The 20081-nt window shown below is 32.0% G+C and overlaps 1 protein-coding gene across 1 annotated transcript; it reads right to left on the reverse strand.

Annotated features, from left to right (window-relative positions):
• Positions 1-962: 962 nt before the first annotated feature.
• LOC128157158 (uncharacterized) lies at positions 963-19658 on the reverse strand. Its single transcript, XM_052819575.1, has 14 exons — positions 19523-19658; positions 9891-10024; positions 8665-8809; positions 8428-8558; positions 7552-7687; positions 6457-6552; positions 5825-5964; positions 5120-5211; positions 4643-4727; positions 4417-4488; positions 4188-4283; positions 3472-3633; positions 3077-3172; positions 963-2198 (listed from the first exon to the last, which is right to left on the reverse strand). Exons 1-14 carry the CDS (start codon positions 19650-19652, stop codon positions 2127-2129), a joined length of 1587 nt encoding a protein of 528 aa, XP_052675535.1. The 5' UTR covers positions 19653-19658; the 3' UTR covers positions 963-2126.
• Between the last annotated feature and the right edge of the window lie 423 nt (positions 19659-20081).

The following is a 20081-nucleotide window of genomic DNA, read 5'->3' on the forward strand; positions in this document are numbered from 1 at the left end:
TAAACAATTTAATTCGACTTTTTTAAACAATGCATTAAAAAAAATATAGAAATTATCATTAAATTTTGATATAAAAGAGAATATATGTTCCTTTTGATCAACTGAGATAAGGCCAAGTTGAACCACAAGGAATGCCTGGAGGTCCAATGGTCACAACACGGAGAAAATAACTGAATTTCTAGATTTACAGTCCATATCTTGAATATAAGCATGGTATCTGAAGGATTCTACAAACTACCTTAATAAAATGCCCTCCTCTGGTCTTCCATGCAAAACTATTTTTGTACATATACGAATAAACCACCGTCCCAACATCAAACCTAATAATTCTCACCTTAAAGCTGATATTCTCCATAAACATTTTGAGGTATTCGTAGAGGACTGACTGCAGCAATAAAAATTATCAATTTTTTATAGATAATGCTAAGCTGGGTTGGTGAGTGGGGGTTAATACTTATATACTAAAGGAGACTCAATTTCGTTCCTAATTACATTGTCTGAAAGCTCCATAAAATGAAGGAGACAATTCCATCATACTTCATTTTTCTATAAATAAATTAAAAAGAAACGTTTGCTGCAGCAAAACGTCGGGTTTCTGGCCCCTAATGCTATATGCTGTGTAATACATAGTTCAAATTCTATAGATCAGGTTCTACAGATCAGGACGGTGATAGTCATGAGATGTAATAAACGTATTGAAAAATATTCAAATTTTAAAGCTAAAATATTTTAAGGTTTTTAATAACCAATTAAAAGTTAATGACCAAAAAGACGCTTTATTTTAATTATACGGTAGATCTGTTAACATCTAGCCGCTTCAACATTGTTGCAAGAATTTTATGCGTTAACACAAATTTAATTACAAGAGATCATATTGACGCAAGCGTCAAATGGGCCGCCAAAATATAGTTGTATGCATCTTTATTGGTTGATTACATAAAAAACCCACAAACAATAACGAGTTGGTTGTACTAATTTTAAGGGTAAATTTTAATATATTTTCAGAAATACGTTTTGAAGTTAAACATTTTACTACATGTATTATTATTAAGAATCGAGTTCGTTACCGTAAACATTTCTAACGGTAATTGTATGATAATTGCAATAGCATGAAGTAATAGAGAACACATTGATCTGTACATTATTCTAATACAAAGTTCAGCTCATCATTATTCTCTTGGATATTATGTATTTCAAACCATTTTGATATTTTTGTCGCATTGGTTTAAATGATTTTCAGGGACCTCATAATAAAATAAAATTGGATTATTTCAAAGGTACATGTGAAGTCAAGTCATCAGGTAGAATCTGCACAATTTTAGAATTAAAAAATATGCCGGATTTGTGTCCTTTTTTTTTGACGCAGCACATAGAAATTTAAATATATCATCTATAAAAAAGTTCATGTCATTCAGGTCTTTAGTATTTCAGGTCTTTATTTAGTCCCTTATACCGATACTTTGTTTTGAAACGAATGAAAAACTCCGAAATTTTTCGAATAAATTATAGTCTCGAGGAAAAGAAACGTGTCTAACATGACAGTCTATGACATACTTTATATTTACGAGTAAAACCAAAAAATGTATTATTTTTTTAAAAAGGCATGAAACATATTTCTATATGCAAATTTACTTTCAGTTCATAAAAAAGGCATAATATTGATTCTGTAACATAAAAAACTATCCCGCAGAAACGCAGTGACAATATTTAAATGTATATCAAATAACGGACCGCCTTCTGGCGGCCCGTAATAAAATATTAAACAGCACAAACTTAACCTTCCATCATTCATTACGACAAAACAGCAATGCTTAGATTTTGACGCACTTGTCACACAATTCTAATCTCAGTTGAGTGTCTACTAGTATTCGAATATGTTACATAATATAAATAACTACGAAGGAGAAAATATCTTTGCAAATATTGTTTATACACATAGTCTGAGGCATATTGAATAAATACAAAAGTTCTACATACAATGTATATAAGGTTGTAGTTTTATTCTATTACGCGTCACTGATGTCATTATTCTATATTGCGGTTTTCTATTATAATAAATAGCAAATAATGGAGTTTTAAGTATTTCTTCACAATTTAAAGAAACTTTGACTTCACGCACACGGGTCTCAAGATTTTTTGGGTTTTAGCTTTGTAGCCGCAAAATGTTTCAAAAATGCCAAGGTGGATTTGTGCCCTTCCTGTAAAATAAAAATTCATAAAATGGAAATCACTGGGTTTCGTGAAGTAACTTATTTTCTCTTACCTAATTGTTGCTCAAGATTTAAAAAAAATCATTTCATTTTACATGTTAATATATATAAGGTTAAAAAAAAATTAGTTTTTAAAATCATCATATTTATTGATAATTAATTAAAAAACAAAGTTTCTCTTACTACATAATTTTTTATTTATTTTTAAAACATATTTTTCGTAAAAACAAACATTGATTAATATACAATAAGCCGGACCTGTTTTCTGAGATGCAAGATATATATGTACAAGAAGGACTATGTGTGGTATTGTGCATTTTTTGCCCCCCAAAAAGCTTTAAAAATAAGGTGGAAAATTGTTGAAATAAAGATTATTACTATAGTGACGTCATAATGTAAAAATGACGTCATTAAGATTGTGTTATTTTGATAAATTAATGTTTTGTGGCAAAATATGAGTGTTTTCCGATTGTTTTTCGACTGGGAAACATCGAGCGCAGGCTTGCTCAAGTACCATTTTCTAGTATGATGTGTATAAATATATGAACATACATGTATGTTAAAATCGTACTTTAGCAGACCTGCGCTCTATTCTTCCAAATGCAAACTATAAAGAAAAGATGACAATATTTCCATTTGTTCGCAAAATTACGGGAACTGGGTCATTAAGGTGACGTCGTAGATAAACAGTGAATGAGCAACGATGACTAAAAACAAGATCAACGTGATAGACATCCTCTGTACAATAATTTATAAAGATTTGATTTGTAGAGGATACAATTTTTTAAAAATGGTTAAAATTGGGGGCAGATATTTGACCGTACCAAATATAGTCCTTTAAAGGCAAAATATTAAGTTTCAAATACCTCCATAATAAATTTTATATCTTCTGTTTCCACATCAAAATCAGTCGTGTTTACATAATGCGTATGGATGCCGACTGTCCTGGGTAGATCTTTAGACTAAAATATTTCAAAATAAATTGATAGTTTAAAATATCAGTAAGATAGATATGAACATTTTATAGCATTCCTAGTCGGGAATGAAAAACAAAAGTTTGATGAATTTGTACCGAGTTCCAAAGATATATATCAATAATGTAGATATATCAATAGTTAAAAAGCAAGGTATAATAATTTTGTGAAACCCCATTTTGTCTTTTATCGGGGTTTCATGCAAAGAGGACTTGCACACCTATGTATAATTAGCTTTGCCCCTCAACTGTAGCTTGAACAACAGTTTCAAATAATTGTTGACTTACACTGAATCCTATCTGGTCTGCGTTTAAAACTACCGTTGCGAAAAAAGCTTGAGTCAAGTCCTTTATCGAATTGATATGTTGCTTTTCTGATCCTAATATGCCATAGTTTGCTAATGCAAATCCTTTGCGACTGCAATAATCGACGATCTCGCTGAAGCTTATCTACAATGTAAATAGATTGTTTTGTTAACGCAACACAATATTATGGAACATATGTAAAAGTGTAAAAAGGTGTACTGTATCTACAACCATGTACATTCAATTTATTATCTATGAACAAGCTATATGTACTCATGCATAGTAAACCTATTTTTAAATACGTCTTTAATTAGAATTTACTGTTCGTTAACTACAGTTTACATCAATACCCTAATTAATCGACTATGAAACTATGTTTCATATACATCTAAGAACGAATCTTAGAACCCCCTTAAATAAGTTGGGATAAACATATTCCATTTAAGAAAAGACTCGTGCCCTTGCATTTACTTTATGTTGACAACTCAAGGTATGGCCTACTTTACTTGACTGTGACTTAATCATCTTAACCTATAATTGCAAATTAATTCAGGCTTTTTCAAGGCTTTGAAAGAATTTATTTGTATGTCACTGTATCATAATATAAATATTGCATCGTTCATGTCACATGCATGTTGTGAAGGGTGAAGAAAGATGTCATCATTAATATCGCATTGATCTGACTTGATGGTAATTACATTTCCATCGCTATCTTTATCCATCATTTTCATTGCATCTTCCATTGTGGCATTTTCTCCAAACAATATATTTTTCTGTCCAGCAGTGAATGTTTCCTTTTATAAAGCATTGAAAAACAAAAAAAAAATCAATTATAGACCAACATAGATGACTAAATATTCATTTTATTGATCAGTCAATTGTCTTGCTCAGCGAGCTTACCAGACATTAGTAATATCATTAACTTACATCTTTGAAAACTTCTGTCAATTCATCTTTGGTGATGGTGTTACTGCAGTCAATGTCATACTTTCCTGCTAACTGATAACAATGCTCATGCTTTTAAGAACAAGAATTCAAACCAAAGTTTGAGCAACAGATTATACTGAACTTTTTTTTTACCTAAAATTTAACATAAATTAAGTGATACTTAACATCATCGTAAACTACAAAAGCTTGAGTAAGAAAAGTTTACCTCCAAGAATTTACTGATAGCCTCTTTAGTAGACTTATGTTCTATTCCCAGCCTTACGGTGGTTTTTTTCCTCTCTAAGGCTTTCCTGTGAACATTTATTTAAGAACTCAAAAAAACACCGTAAGTGATTAAAAATATGATTAAAAAGACGTTGTGTATTTTTAAATCCTTTTTCATGTTTACAAAATGCAAGTACCTACCTAGGCATTAAATTGGTTAATGGCTTATAAAAAATGTATACAAGCTATCACAATCTCAGTTGAAAATGTTTAATGCTTTTAGATGGGGATACCAAACGTCTTACACACTCCTGCATATTCATTTATTAGGCAAAATTGACTTTAACAAGCATTGCATTAAGTTAACCATAAATTAATAAACCAAAGTTCATCGAGACGTTCTGATTTAAATTGTCATGCTTCTTAGATAATTAATACTTTGGATGTCATCAGATGGGTTTACTTAAAAAGAAATTACCTTGCCAGCGTAGTATTTGGATACGTCACTTTGTGCTTATTTCTGCGTGCTACTACCGAATTATAGTTGTTTGTCTCGTCATCGTTGTTGAACTAAAAAAAACAAAAGTCGGCTAAAACGTTCCCCTTTTATTAGATCACTCAGGTCACTTGTCATGTGAGGATCAAGAGTTTTTTTTTTTCAGGGGAAGAGGTACAAGCGATAATTGTGTTTGCGAGGGGAAGGGTGGGGTTTCAAGGCCTTTTTCGAAAATTTTATAATACAATCAGAATATAAAAAATTTAAATTTCCAAGTGAGTGCGGGTACCATTTCCAACCTTGCTCCCCCTCCTGTAGACCTTTGAATGTCTGTTACAGATGTGTTCGTCCGTCGTACGTCGTCTGCTAACAATTTCATATTATAATTTCAAAAAAAAAAGTTGAGGATGTACATGTACCAATTTAACATAAAGTCATTTTTAGTTTATATTCGCCCATAAAATATGCATAAAAATTATTTCATCCCTAGCTAACTCTCTTATACAGAAAACATTGTATAACTGAAAAAATTGTAATTTTGTACATGCTTTGTTTTTAATTTGTATTTATTTCAAAACGTTTTTAAACATTTTAGAAGTATAAATTCAATCTTTTTTAAAAGCAAAGCGGTTTTAAAGCAATGGTTTAAAAAGTAACATGTTAAATTTCTTGAGAGCAAAGTCCTACCACAAGAAATCCAAGCGTTTTATCTGCTGTTTTTTCGTCTCTCGCAAACTTGTTTCTTCTGTCCAAGATTTTGGGTAAATCTTCTAAAGGATGTAGCCTTTGGAGAAAAGAGTCTTCACTTTTCATCGACAACCACCATCCTTTATGTTTTCAATAAGAAAATTCAATGTCCTCTTTACATATCTTACTGCTATTATTACAACTTTATAATGAAATTTTGTCGATTTTAATCATGGTAAGCAAATGATTATTTGATTATTTGAATATGCAATTATTAATTGATGCATTTGAATAACAACAGATAGATTCATTAAAAGGCAGATCGGTCGAAACTTTGTCTTAGCCACAAATGTTTCAACTTTTGACCTAACTACTGTAGCTGACAAGTCTTACAGTATTCCGAACATTACCAATCAAAATGTCAAAAGTGGATCATGATCAAGTCCTGACTTACTTCTAAAACACCTGATCCTACCTCTATCTGTTTGAAGGTCCGTGTTGCTCTGCTTTGAATTTAAATTTGGATTTTTGAGATGGTTCACGGTTTGTTATTGTCATTTTTTTCATTATACGGCTAAATCTGTTGAGTAGATTAGGAAGGTATATATGTTTCTACTGTTCTGTTAATATACCGTCAAAGCAGGAGATTGGGTAGTTCATGATGACTGCCCCGTCACAGTACAGACCGGTCTGTCCATTTACCGTACATTTCACTGGTTGAATCAAGCCTGTGAAAGATAATAAAAAGATCCACAGGGTTTTACAACAACACTCTATAGAGATGTCTCCAAAGCTAGTTATGCAGTAAAAAAACCACAGTTTATAAAGATTTCAATTTCAATTTTCTCCGTATACAAATTCATTCAATAACTGTTTAACAATTCCAAGCGTTCGATATACTTAACACCGTTCGTTTTTTTCTGTTTTATTTTGTATTCAGTCTTTTTCAAACCAGTTTAAGTGTGTTTTTCTAAAGACTACTTTAAAATACAAACTCTATTCAATAAGAAATAAACATCCCTTTTATATGAATAGATGCAGCTTTATATTTCATCCTTTTTCAAAAACCCCATCCATGTATACTAATATCTTTATCCTCATATTTTGTCTCCTTATGTATATACCAAGTTTAGAGGAATTTCATTTGTTTAAGTTGATTTTTTCCTGTTCTTTCTAAGGGTATAATTGGTTGCGAATATTGTACAAAAGAACATTTAGTTATCCTGCTTTAATTAATTAAAGTAACTTATCCAACCGAGATAACAAAGAAAGTTTGAGCAATAAAGTTTTGTATTCTACCACAGCTACTGCAAAGATCAGTGCGATTGTCCAATTTACCACGAACGTCTTTAGTAAAGTACCAGATCAGAAATACATAAATTATCAATATTGTACTGTAATGAAGAGTATATTATTTCTTAACATAATAAGTCATAACTTTAAAAATCAAAGAGAATATTTTACTACGATATTTTATGAATACTCTACGTTCTTTATACGTCCAACGAAAAATCTATCAACTGCATTCCATTCCAAACGATAATTTACGATTGATACACATATAAACTTTTACTACTATAATGGATTACACGGAATATTCGTTTCAATGCGCTGATAAATCTCTCTAAAACGATCAATGGAAGAAATAATGTTACTGTTATTATGAGTGTTTGTAATGTTGTTTAAAATATAAAAACCAAGGTAAGCTTAAATGCTGTTGACCTAACCTGGTATTGCGACTGACATCCGGATGGCTAGCCGGATTGGAATATTTGGAGTTGTCTTCGGATGAAAGTACTCCTCATGTAGTACCGTTAAGTTGGTAACTACAACGCATAATTCCCTTCCCGTCTTTTCATAGAGCTGCACAAATACAATGCAAACGTTTAGTTTAATTTTCATATAGTAGTAGATCAAGCAAACAATAGGATTATTATTTTAAAGCGTTATTTTTAAACGTTTAAGACTATCCTAAAGATGCTAATGATATATTATCATTATATTCAATTTGATATTGCTGATTGGATTATAATGAAAGATAAATCTCTCACTCGATACATATGTGCCTTTTACTACAGTGCTGCGTTTTCTGTTTGTTTGTTGTTATTTTTTTATTATAGATTTCTTATTAAACCAAAAGCAGTGTGGTCGGAGTTTGATTTAAAAAAAATTGTGTCAGTGCTTAATGAATGAATGTTGCATATAGTATATATCTGCAAATTATAAAAAAGAAACAATAACGATGTGCTGAAATAAGCCCTTAAAAAATTATCAAAACAACACAAGGCCCGGTTGCTTCTGCACTTGTTTCCTATTTCATCTTTAAAATTGCTTGTCTGTTTCTCTATCAAGTTGCTTTGAAGTAGAACACGCAATTAAACTATCCAAACTTTTTCGCTTTTTTTTTAATTTGAGATTATTTTAGACCGAGAAAAAAATATATTTTCCGTTTTTGAATAGCAAGATAGAGTTTTGAAAATAGTCTCAAAACATTATGAAAAAGGATTATTTTTTTTAATCTTCTAACTTTAAAATGTAATGCAATAAATCAGACCACACTTCTTTAAACGGCATTTAATATGTGCTAGCATATTGTGATTTACATCTCGAAAAGTAGCATCTTTGTTGCCAAGTTTCTTTTCCACCAACGTTCCAATATAATCATAAAAAGAGGTAAAGTTTTGCCAGCCCAAATATTGGAACACGTTATAAATGATACTCCATTTCCCGACATCTGAAAAGAAAATATTATTTTTTAATGTCTTTTCTTTAACAAAAAAGACCTTATTTCAAATCATATATTGAAGCAAATTTACATAGATATGAACATGTATACTAACCGAGAAATGAACCGAGATTCTTCCTGGAGATTTCATCTAATTCCTCGTCGTTGAACCCTAGCACTGCAACAAGAGCTGAAATAGAGCCAATGCTTGTTCCAGCGCACCTTTTGATTTTCTTTCTCAAACCAATCTTATCCAAAAGCTGTTCCAAAGACATAAAACACAATATATAGATAATCATTGTACATAAACTATTAGTGTAATGTTATGAATTGTGAATTTCATTACTAATATTATCCAGCTTACTTTAATGAGATACTGTACGATTGCCCTTTTATTTATTTAAGGAATCCTTTTTTTGGAGTTTTCTGAGGTGGTAGTTTTAGTAGGGCGTGATGAGATCCAATGAAGCGATAGGTTTGATGACGCCTCGACCATTATAATTATTACATAATACTTAATTGTTACCTTTATTTATGTAATGTTCAGCAATAGCAGGATCAAATATTAAGTTATTGACATTTGTACGTTATTTTCATATTTTAGGGGGATCAGTAAGTTGCAGTGTAAAAAAAGTTATTTTTCGATGAATTTCTTCAGGTTTTTAACACATTAACATTACGATGTCCTGTCCTCAAGTACTTATTATTTTCGTGGCCATTTCTTGTTTTGCAAGGAAGATATATTGGAATGAATTGTCCCTTTTTTATATCTTGATTATTTTTTTTACAATTTCATTTATCTGAAATAAATAATTTGATGAGTTTATTTGTAAATTTTATTCAAGAATTTCAAGAACAGATATTATTATTCAAATTTAATTACAACATTGGCCTTTTTACGTAGCAATATCATAATATCATAACAGAATGTTACAATACATTAATGATGCTCAATGAAACTTTTTTTAAAAATGTATTATCAACCTTAGCATGTTTTTATGACGTGTCAAAATTGCATAGCATTTAACGGAGATACTACAATAGGAATCACCCCTACCCATAATTCTGGAATTTTTTACTTTTTGTGACAGTTCCTGTTTTCATACATCAAAAATGACATACTTGTACATTCTTTGGATTTTTTATTACCATCAATACAGTAAGAATAAGACTATACAACTGATCTGAATACGTCAGCCTACTAAATGGAAACTAATTTTTTTTATTTATTTTTTTGTGGGGGGGGGGGGGGGCGCACATATATATATGTTATCACAGACAAATACACTAGAAAATATAAGAATTATATTCTAATGCCATGCAGTTTTATTTCATTTGTACCTTAATCGCTCCGAGGTAGCTCAATCCTTTAATTCCGCCTCCCTCAAATACAAGATTTTCAAACGGAAACTGGTCTACGTAATCACGAACGTCTATTGACGAAAATTCGTCTTCGTTCTCATCATCACTTTTTTCTATTGAAAATACAAAATATGAAAAGTTTAAATAATGTATTTGAAACAAATATAAATTTGTAATGAATTGAACAATTGACAGATTCATTTATTTCACATAACTCTCCTCCTAGAGACTGTATTTATTGTCAGCATTGACCGATTTTGTAGTGTGGTTGATTAAATCCCATGCACGATACGTGAGATTTGATTGAGAAAGTGTGCTATTTTTCTTAATGTTTCAACATCTCTATCATTACAGAGATGATAAGAATTTCACTCAAAAAATTTTGTTAGAAACCATCCATCGCAAATTTTGCTGATATTGTAATTACTATAATGTCAAAAATGTGAAAATGAAACCTCCGAATTACTCAGAAATATACAGGAGGATTTGACGATCACGGAATTACATTTGCTTAATTTCACTCGCTACATATTAAGATGGACACAAAGCTCACAAAAATTGAACTAAACTAGAGCAGAGCTCGTGGCAAAGCCACGAGTAGGTCTTCCGTTGTTGCTGCGAGTTGAAAATATATGTGATATGGTGTCAAACGATTATAATTACTAAACTTTCAGTTCTGCTTTTGTTATAAAAACGTGTTGTGATTGAAAGCCTGCATATAAAACGTGTTTTGAAAAAGAAAATAAGAAAATGTTTTAGGAAAACTATTTGTCGCACACAGTTTATGTAATCGTAACAAACACTATTTAAAAAATTAGATATTTAATGGCGAGTTAAATTTTCAGAGGGTAGCAAGCATTGTAATAAACAGTATGTACTCATGTGTCATGTCAGGTATTGTGGGTTTTTTTTTTTTAAACCGAACCCGTTTACAAAACACGTAACCTTTTCTCTAAGATAACTTCTTTATTTAAATATTTGTAAATTTTTGAAGACAATGTGCAATTTAGAATTGTTGCGTGCTGACAAAATTTACAGACCCTGAAACGTACTACTATACAACAACAAAAAAGCGTGCGACTTACGTGCGAAAAACGTTTCGTAATAACCGTTTAGCGTTTCGTGTGAATCGTGAAGCGTTTCGTGTAAACCGTTTAGCGTTTCGGACAAAGCGTGCAGAATTTCGCACAATGCGTTTAAATCATTTCGAGCAAAGCGTGCGAGAACCATGTGAAACGTTTATCAGATTTCATTCGGAACTCTCTGACAATTTGTTTCAAAGTGGAGCCCGTGTTTTACATTACATGTACTTTAAACTGTTTGTGATTGGCAAAACTCTCTTGTAGGTATTTTCATGAAAAAAAAATCTAGAAGAAATGATATACTTATCTTTTAACAAAATTGAATTTATTTTTAACAAACAAAAGAAAGGTATATGTATTAAAAGACGACTAGTTACAGAGTACATGTATATATAACGTTTTTATACGATGTTTCAGTACTGGTACAGTTTTACCGGTAACGAATATTTGCCAGTATCGAATAATTTTTAGAAAAATTATTGGTGGAAGACAAAGTTGAGGTTTTAAAAAATTCTAGCTAGGTGATTATAACACAGAAATAAATATTATATCAGTACGTGAAGTTGTTTGCCATTTGTACGATTATTTACCGAATTGTTTACAAATTAAAAATGTGCCCCAGATATGAGCTACCGGATGTTCAAAGCAGAAAAAACGAAAGTGTGAAAACAATTAAGACTAACTATGAAAATAAGTTTGTTATTGATCCCTATTTAGTGAATAATTAGTAAATATAATTCATTTAAAAAGATAATACATCATATCAAATAATAATGGAGCTTTGAATGAAATTACGACTTCAAATAGAACCACGTGTAGTTTTCCTAGTTATGGTTCATTGCGACAGCAGTATTATTTGGCTGCAAAAATTGATAGATATACGGGAAAAACAAAGGAAAATGACAACTACTTATCATCAATTACTATTATAAAGTGTTTTTATGAAAATTCAATATTATAAAGTAACGGAAATGAAAACTGTTCAAGTCCAGTTTCAATTTGACCGGAAAACGGTATGATAAAAATAACGATCATATAATTTGTTTAAATGACATATTCCCACAATCGTTTTTCCTTGTTCATTTATAAGTCCATTAACATGTACCTCTAGAATATTTTTGAAATTAATTCGCCTCAAAATATTCGGTCAGAAGTGATAAAGGGCGCTTAATTCGATACTGGGAAACGAATTCGAAACTAGGAAACTGGAGGGGGTGTTGAAATTACTGTCTCCGTAATTAATCCTTTATATTTTCGGAAGTTTGATACAGTTTAGAAGGACAAAGAAACGCGATTTAAACAAAAAATAAAAACATTTGGAATTTTGATAATAATAGTTGCATGCACGAGAAACCGCATACTGATTCGTTACCGGTAAAATGACTGTACAATATTAGAATTCGCTATACATAAAAAATATTAAATACAGTTAGCAAAACATGATTTCTGTTGGAACAAGCCTTAATCAACTTTAACTTACACGAGCATGTTTTGATAAGCATGTATCTTTTTTAAATTTATTTACATCGATAACTCTTATTGAGACCACTCGCGGCACACATATAAACCTCGGACATCGGGTGAGACCTGCACCTGGCTGAACCTGTCAATCAAACTCTGTGTATTTGTTTTCATTGGATGGTCAAGCGTCTCTTTTTTTGTCAATAGCCAATGGAAAAATTAATGACTTCAATGTAATTGGAATCAGTATCTGATGAAGCACACAATTTAAATGATAGAAAATTTATTAATTATTTGAACAAAATTAAATGTAAACATAGAAAGAAAACATACTGATCATTTCTATGAATTGCGGGAAGTAAGTTCTTTGGAATCCCGATTATAGATATTTTTACAAGTAATTATTTTAATTACTTAAACCACTGTTAACGGAAAACAAGACGTAATTAACGCACAGGGATTTGCCTACAATGTACACAGTCATGCAATAAATTATTAAGGGAATCTTTACGAATGGAACTTAATTCAAATAGATTATGATAATCTATATACACTGTACGCCGTTATACATGTAAGGAGCGCCGGTAATATATACGAAGATTGAGTCAAAAATTTAAATCATTTTTATTTCTTGTTCTTTTCAATACAATGTTAAATTACTTTGAAAAAAATCCGAAATAGTTATTACAACTTTCTTTTTTGTTTAATCATTTGAATTTTTTCTGAGGTACATGGATATGTACAGAACATATTTATTTACGCGAATGATACGACATAGGAAAAAAATTATCGGATGTTTGTATAACATTGTTTTCTAACGAATGTGACTAATTTAATTTTAAATATTTTTCAACATTATCAATGTAAATAATATCAGATTTATTTCCTGTTTGTATTTTTACATCGTATTCTCTGAAACCAATAAAAATACTAATGTTAGAAGAAAAAATCAAATCCCGCCGAATACTGAAAAACCGATTTCAGTTTGTAATCATACGGATTTTTATTTTTGGTATTGACTATTGAGTTACGGTAACATTTTTTCTGGATGATTTTTTTATTTATATTTTATGTAGTAAAAGCACCATTCTAACTGTTACTCAATTACATAACAATTGATGACCCGGGGCTATATATGTTCTGAGCTGTGTGCGCTGAAGCGACACAAGATTCTCGGTCGCACGTGGCGATTGAATTAACACAGACTGACCGAATAAACAAACGGTTGGGAAAGTGAAACAAAATGTTACACATAAGAAGAAGCCACCAAAAATGATTTTCGACAGATCCTGATATCGTTTCGCCCCCCCCCCCCCAAAAAAAATACAGCGCGAGCTCCTGTCAGCGGGGCGGGAGGAGGGGGGCGGGGGGCAGCAATGAGTTCGCTTCCATAATGAAACGAATATGTAGAAAAAGTACAGAAGTGATTAATATGTGACCGACAGAATCTAATCTAAAGTTGTTTAAAACTCATGTGAATATTCTTTTAAATAATCATCGAATGCCTCAACTCAGGACATTCTTTTATCGTGCTAGCACCTACCGCAAACATGTAACATGGAACTTTGATTATAATTTGATTTGATTTTTAAACTACCTTGTACGCTATCGTATACACCAATGCTTAATCAACTGTACAAGTAAAATAAATTTATCTTTTCATCTTAAACCAAAATAATAGTTGAAAACATAATAAAATATAGTTGTGTCCGTGCAAAATGCCAAAATATGAAACATGAATGCGTGATAAGGTACAAGATCACGAACCGACCGCGGATCACTTGTCCAATCGTGCCGGATCTCCTCAGCCATGGGCGATGGATGATCATCATTTAAATGTTTAATATTTAGGGGGGGTTGTTGTTGTTGATTTAAAACATTATTTGTACAGTTTATAAAATATTTTATATAAACAAACCAACCATTAATTTATGTCTGACGATGTTTCCGATTTGGGTTAATATCGTTCATTAATATTCATTTACACTCAAATTTAATTAAATAAATACAAAATGGACAAACTTTTATAACATAAATTTAAAACAGTTCTTGTATTTACGACTATATTAACTCAAACACGTTCATATGCATGGAAGTGTGCGTCTCGGTGTGCGAATCTTGTGTATAAATAACCGCTATGTAGTGCAGCCGTGGCTGAGATCCTCGGCCGTGGGCGAACGATAGATTACGTAAAGGTACAACGCACAGACCCACACAGCTCAGAACCCAGTAAGCCTTGAAAATTGCAGTATAATGACCTTACTCTATCAAATAGAAGTTATTTATTTTAAACTTAAAACCCACAATTTATCTATAGCTATTATTGCTTTAGATTGAGAATGACATTGCTTTTATTAATTAACTGAACGATTTCTTAATTGACACCCAATCGTTTAATCCATAAAAAAACATGTGTAATCAAAACAAAAACAATTCTTGGGTTTGCGGATAAATAAAATCATATATGAGAGACGCAACTCTCGTGTATTAGATAACCCCTGACCGCTAGGTAGTCCAGCCGCGACCATGGTGACCGATTTTCTCGGCCGCGGGCGAGGGAGAGCTTACGTAATGGTACACACCAGCTCTGATTCAAGGTAGATTTTAAATGTATGGAGTTAATAACTAAAATGTAATGCATAGATTTTTTTTAATTCCATATTTTGTGGTTTACTAGAAAAGAAAAACAATGATTTGTTTTCCAAATCCCGTTTTTCAGGGTTGAGCATTATAAGAACTTAACAACAATGACTTAAACTCCTAAAAAAAGCACGTATAATCTAAAAAAACAATTCTTATGAATTAATGCCGTTTGTATAAACCAGCATACTTTCTGCGGTGACTTTATGCCAGTTGTACGCGCAAAGACTTTCGTTAACTTGTCAAATGAAAACAGGTACATGTTAACATGTAAAGCTTTTTACACTCATACTACACAAATCACATACAAAATAACATTGTAGCGACCTTTATGAGATCCCAACAAACAACTTTTCCAGCGACAGCCATATCAAAATCCTAACCGTTTTTGAGTTATTAAGCAAACTTTTTTAGGGGCCATTGGCCCTTAATTTAAGGGGCCAGCCCTTTTTTATTGGTGTCAAATGAAAGCCCTCTATATTTTGCACAACTTTTATTCTACATGTCTTAACAAAATATTTTTCGTTTAAAAGATATAAAGGAAAATATGTCTAAATTTTCGCACTTTTTTGAATCCTGTTTTTTGACCCCCTACCTTTTCCTAAATAAAAAACGTAATCTAAAAACAAAAACAGATGTGCACAACTACAATGTCTCTGTTATTCAAATTCGTTGGATTCCCATTCCCTGCTATCATAGTCTCGGAGCCTTTGTCTGGAAACAAAAGGCCCTAAAAAATTTTAAAAGGGGAATAACTCTTTAACGGAAAGGGAATTCTAAATTTTATGAATTGCTTAAGATAGTGTTTTGTAAAGTACATTAGCCCTGAAAATTTGAGCAAAAACCGTTCAGAAATAAGCAAGATATGAAGCCTCAAAGTTCGCGTCTAGGAAGAAAAAAAAAAAAAAGAAAAATAATCTTTCCCGCACAATAATAGAAAGGTCTTCCGTTGGAAACGGAAGACCTTAAAAACGACTCCTAGGGATCAAGTCTCACGGAAATTGAAAAGCAAATGTGGTCACTTAGCTCCATTAAATACACCATCAACAGAATTGGTGCACGTTACATATCTCTAGATGCAGATGTGAAACAGGTGAACACATGAATCAAATGCAACGGCTCTCGGTAACATCTTTGATTCAGTCAAGCAGACTTCCGAAACTAATAAAAACAAATCCTCACCACAAAAAGGTTCTCGAACAACACTCTGAACCCATTAAAAACAGAAACCAGAATAGATTCAGACATAAAAGCGACGAAATATATTAGCGTTGGCATTAGAAACTTACAAGCACGCTCTATGAGAGACAACCTAGTGTTTACTGGGAACAAAGAAGACGACGGGGAGGATACAGATGAGGTCTTACGAACATTCTTCCAGAGAAAGTTTAAACTGGACTATGAAATCCAATTTGAACGAGTTCATCGAGTTGGAAAATACACTGAATACAGTGAACATCGCCGAAGTATAGTTGCGAAGTTGCAAAGACCGGGAATGTATTCGCCCAAGCACCCCAAAGAAAATACGCGGAACGCATCTATGTCAATGAGCAATTCTTACCCGAAATCGAACAGAAAAGAAAAATAGTATACCCTGTTATGAGGCAGGCTAAGAAAGAAAAAACGGACAAATGTTGTAAGGGATATTCATATTCTTAACATCAATTATAAGATGCACACCCCAACCCCGGAGCCCACCCCACAACTGCACGGGGCCTGGGGACAGAATTTAACCGGAATACCCAATGTTGAAAGACAAACCATTAAAAGAGGCAATGGCAAGGTTCAACGCCCGATCGCGGATAGGAGCACGCGGAGGCTCGGACCAATTCCGACATGCAAATTTTATCATTGAATATTTGTGGTGTTAAAAACAAGCTAAATTACGATAAATTTGTAAATTTGATTAATAAGCACGACATTGTAAGACTGACAGAATCGAAAACTGACGACATAGACAAAACACAAATACATGGATTTGCCACGTCTATGAAAAACAGGAAGAAACTTACGAAAACCCGCTCCAGTGGCATTATGCTAGTAGTCAAAGATGATATTGTAAAATATATAAAAATCAATTTAAAAAACAGGGATGGTAAATATGTTTTTGGTATAAGTTAAGCAAAGTTATATTGAATACTGAAGATGATGTAGTGTTATTTACATTCCTCCCGTAGGGCGGCAAATAATATTCCTTCCTATACTGAATGTTTTATTTTGCCGATATTGAACAAGAATTCATGTCTTTTACAAAGGATTAAGAAAATCTGTTTGTTAGGTGATCTCAATTCTGGAGTTAGTCATCTGTCTGATTTTTTTATACCACCGATAATTATCTAATGCATGTGAATAATCGCGAAGATACATTTCTACTGAAATATGCAATGTAGCATTATAAAGAACAGCACAAGATTATAGTCTCAACAATTACGGTTACAAGTTTATCGAACTTTGTAAAAACAATGATATGTCCTAGCAAGTACCTATATATTTGAATTTTTACGAACGTTTGCTATCCTTGATTTCAGTTATTTGTTCTCTGATGTTCACAACCCTATATCGTTTTCATTTTCTCATGGTAAAAATTTGTCAAAAACCGAGTGAACAGGTGAAAATCAGTCAACTGTAAAATTATAGTCAGCAAAGAAAGCACTAAATTTCTGGAAAAAAATACTGATACGTTAATTGTAGAATTAGAAGATATTATATGAACTGTCTATTTATGTAAAAAAAAAAATATACAAATTAAATGTAACAAGTAATAACCTCGAAAATGTGTAAAAAAAAATTTACAAAGTAGCAAGCTATATATTGGGTTATTACACCTGGGGGGGGGGGGGGGGGGGTAACAAACTATCAGAGAAAAAGTCCAGTAAGAATCCATCACGGTTTAGTTAAGAGTGTAGAACTACAAGGAAAAATTTTCATTTGGTAAAGAAAATTCATAATAAATGTACGTCTGGGGAAATTAAGATTATCTTAAATCTCAAAGCAAAAACTTTAGCAGGGTTATGGATTTGTGTATCAAACATCATAGGAAAAGAATCACCGAAAAAAATTGTGCGTACTACAAATACCAAATAGTACTAAAAATTTAAATCAACATGTAAAGACAAAAAATGTGCTGTTGATGTTAATGATTATTTAATTTTATAAAGGGTATCACTGAAACTGAAGATGAGTCGCTTGCTGTAGAAAATGATGGGTACTTTTTGAATGTCACTTATGAAAATGTTGATGGTTTTCTTAATTGTGAAATAGATGACGGTGAACTTTTGGCTGCGGTTAAAAAATTTTAAAAACAAGCAGCAGGTTTTTTTGACAGAGTGTTGAACGAACATAGTATTTGTTCTACTATTACTGTATGTTTACCAGTGTACAAAAAGTTGTTCAATCATTTTGTTATTTTTAATAGTAGTATTGTTACAGACGGGTAGCTTATTGAAATTATAAAACCCAATCATAAAACAAAGGGGATCCTACGAGACCTTAAAATTATCGTCCTATAACTTTATTAAGCTTCCTTAGTCAACTTTTTACATCCATTTTTAGCACACGGCTGGAGGCATATGCAAATGAGATTAATGAAAATTACATTATGATATTACCGCTTAAACTCAAAAAGATTTTTATGAAATTAAGAACCTCAAACCACCATCTTCCAGTGGACATTGAGAGATCGTACAATATTCCTCTAAAACCAAAAGTGTGTAAACTGAGTAATTCAGGTCAAATTGCTGAGAATTTCATTATATTCTTGAATGTAAAAAGTTACTCATGTTTAGACGTAAATATCTTGAGAATAAATAATTTTCATCGCCATATAATATTAGGTTCTACGAGCATGTGTCTTGTACTAATGGTACAATCCTGAAAAAATAATACAAAATATTCAGTCTCACTGAAAAAATAATCTGTCCTTCATAACTGTACTCTTTTCCTTTCTGCATTATATATACTGTGGAATCATTAGATTTCGTGGGGGCTCAATTTTCGGGGAATTCGTGGGTACCTCTTATCCACGAAATAACATCCTCCACGAATTGATAAATTAGGGTTCCTTTTGTAAATAGATAAGAATACACGAAATTACGTCCCCACGAACCCGTAAAATTTAAGCAATCCACGAAAATTGGCCCCCACGAAATTTAATGATTCCACAGTATTGTATACTTATGCCTATTTACTATTTATTTACTACAATATCTAACCATTTTAAATTTTGAACTGTATATACTGTTTCACATCATGTACCATTTCATGGTTTGAGTGAATAAACTGAATTGAATTGAATTCCCAATGAATAATGCTATTCTTGGGCTGTTTTGTCAAAAAAATGATTTGCTTTAGCTTTTTTTTTTTGAAAATTGTTTTCAAAGACATTGTTGCTATGAAAATTTATTAGACTGCTTTAAAGAGAAAAATTACCATGATTTAAAGAATCGTCAACTGCTTGACTCTTCCCATCACAGATCCCATCATTGCTTGGTTTCGCTGCAATATCTTCAATGTTGGTTTCCTCTAAATCAGACAGGTGATGGGAAAACCCTCCTCCCATTATTGCCAAGCTGTAAAATGACTTTTAAGTGACTGGCCTGAATATGAATATTGCGTAAAATGCAATTATAGCCAAATTTTTTTAAAAGGTTTAGTACATTTTATCAATGTGCACACAATTAAATACTTTTTCAAGAATTGTCATTTTTTCCGGGGTATTTGATTACATGTAGTTTGGTAGAGACGGTGTCATTTTGCATTGATAACGTAAGGTCTACTATTCAAAAATGGTTGTTTGCCCTCTCCCGACCTACTGATTAAGAAAAACTGACTCAAGATTATCATCTTAATGAACATCTTTCAAAACCTGCAGTTTGTAGAGCCACTATGGATTCAGAATTATTTCATGAATTTCGTCAATCAACAGAATCAAAATGTTAAAAAGCCCGACAAAATGTTGTATTTGTAGAGACATCGTCCACCAATCTAT

Source organism: Crassostrea angulata, chromosome 7 (assembly GCF_025612915.1).
Source record: "Crassostrea angulata isolate pt1a10 chromosome 7, ASM2561291v2, whole genome shotgun sequence".
Taxonomy (NCBI): Eukaryota; Metazoa; Mollusca; class Bivalvia; order Ostreida; family Ostreidae; genus Magallana; species Magallana angulata.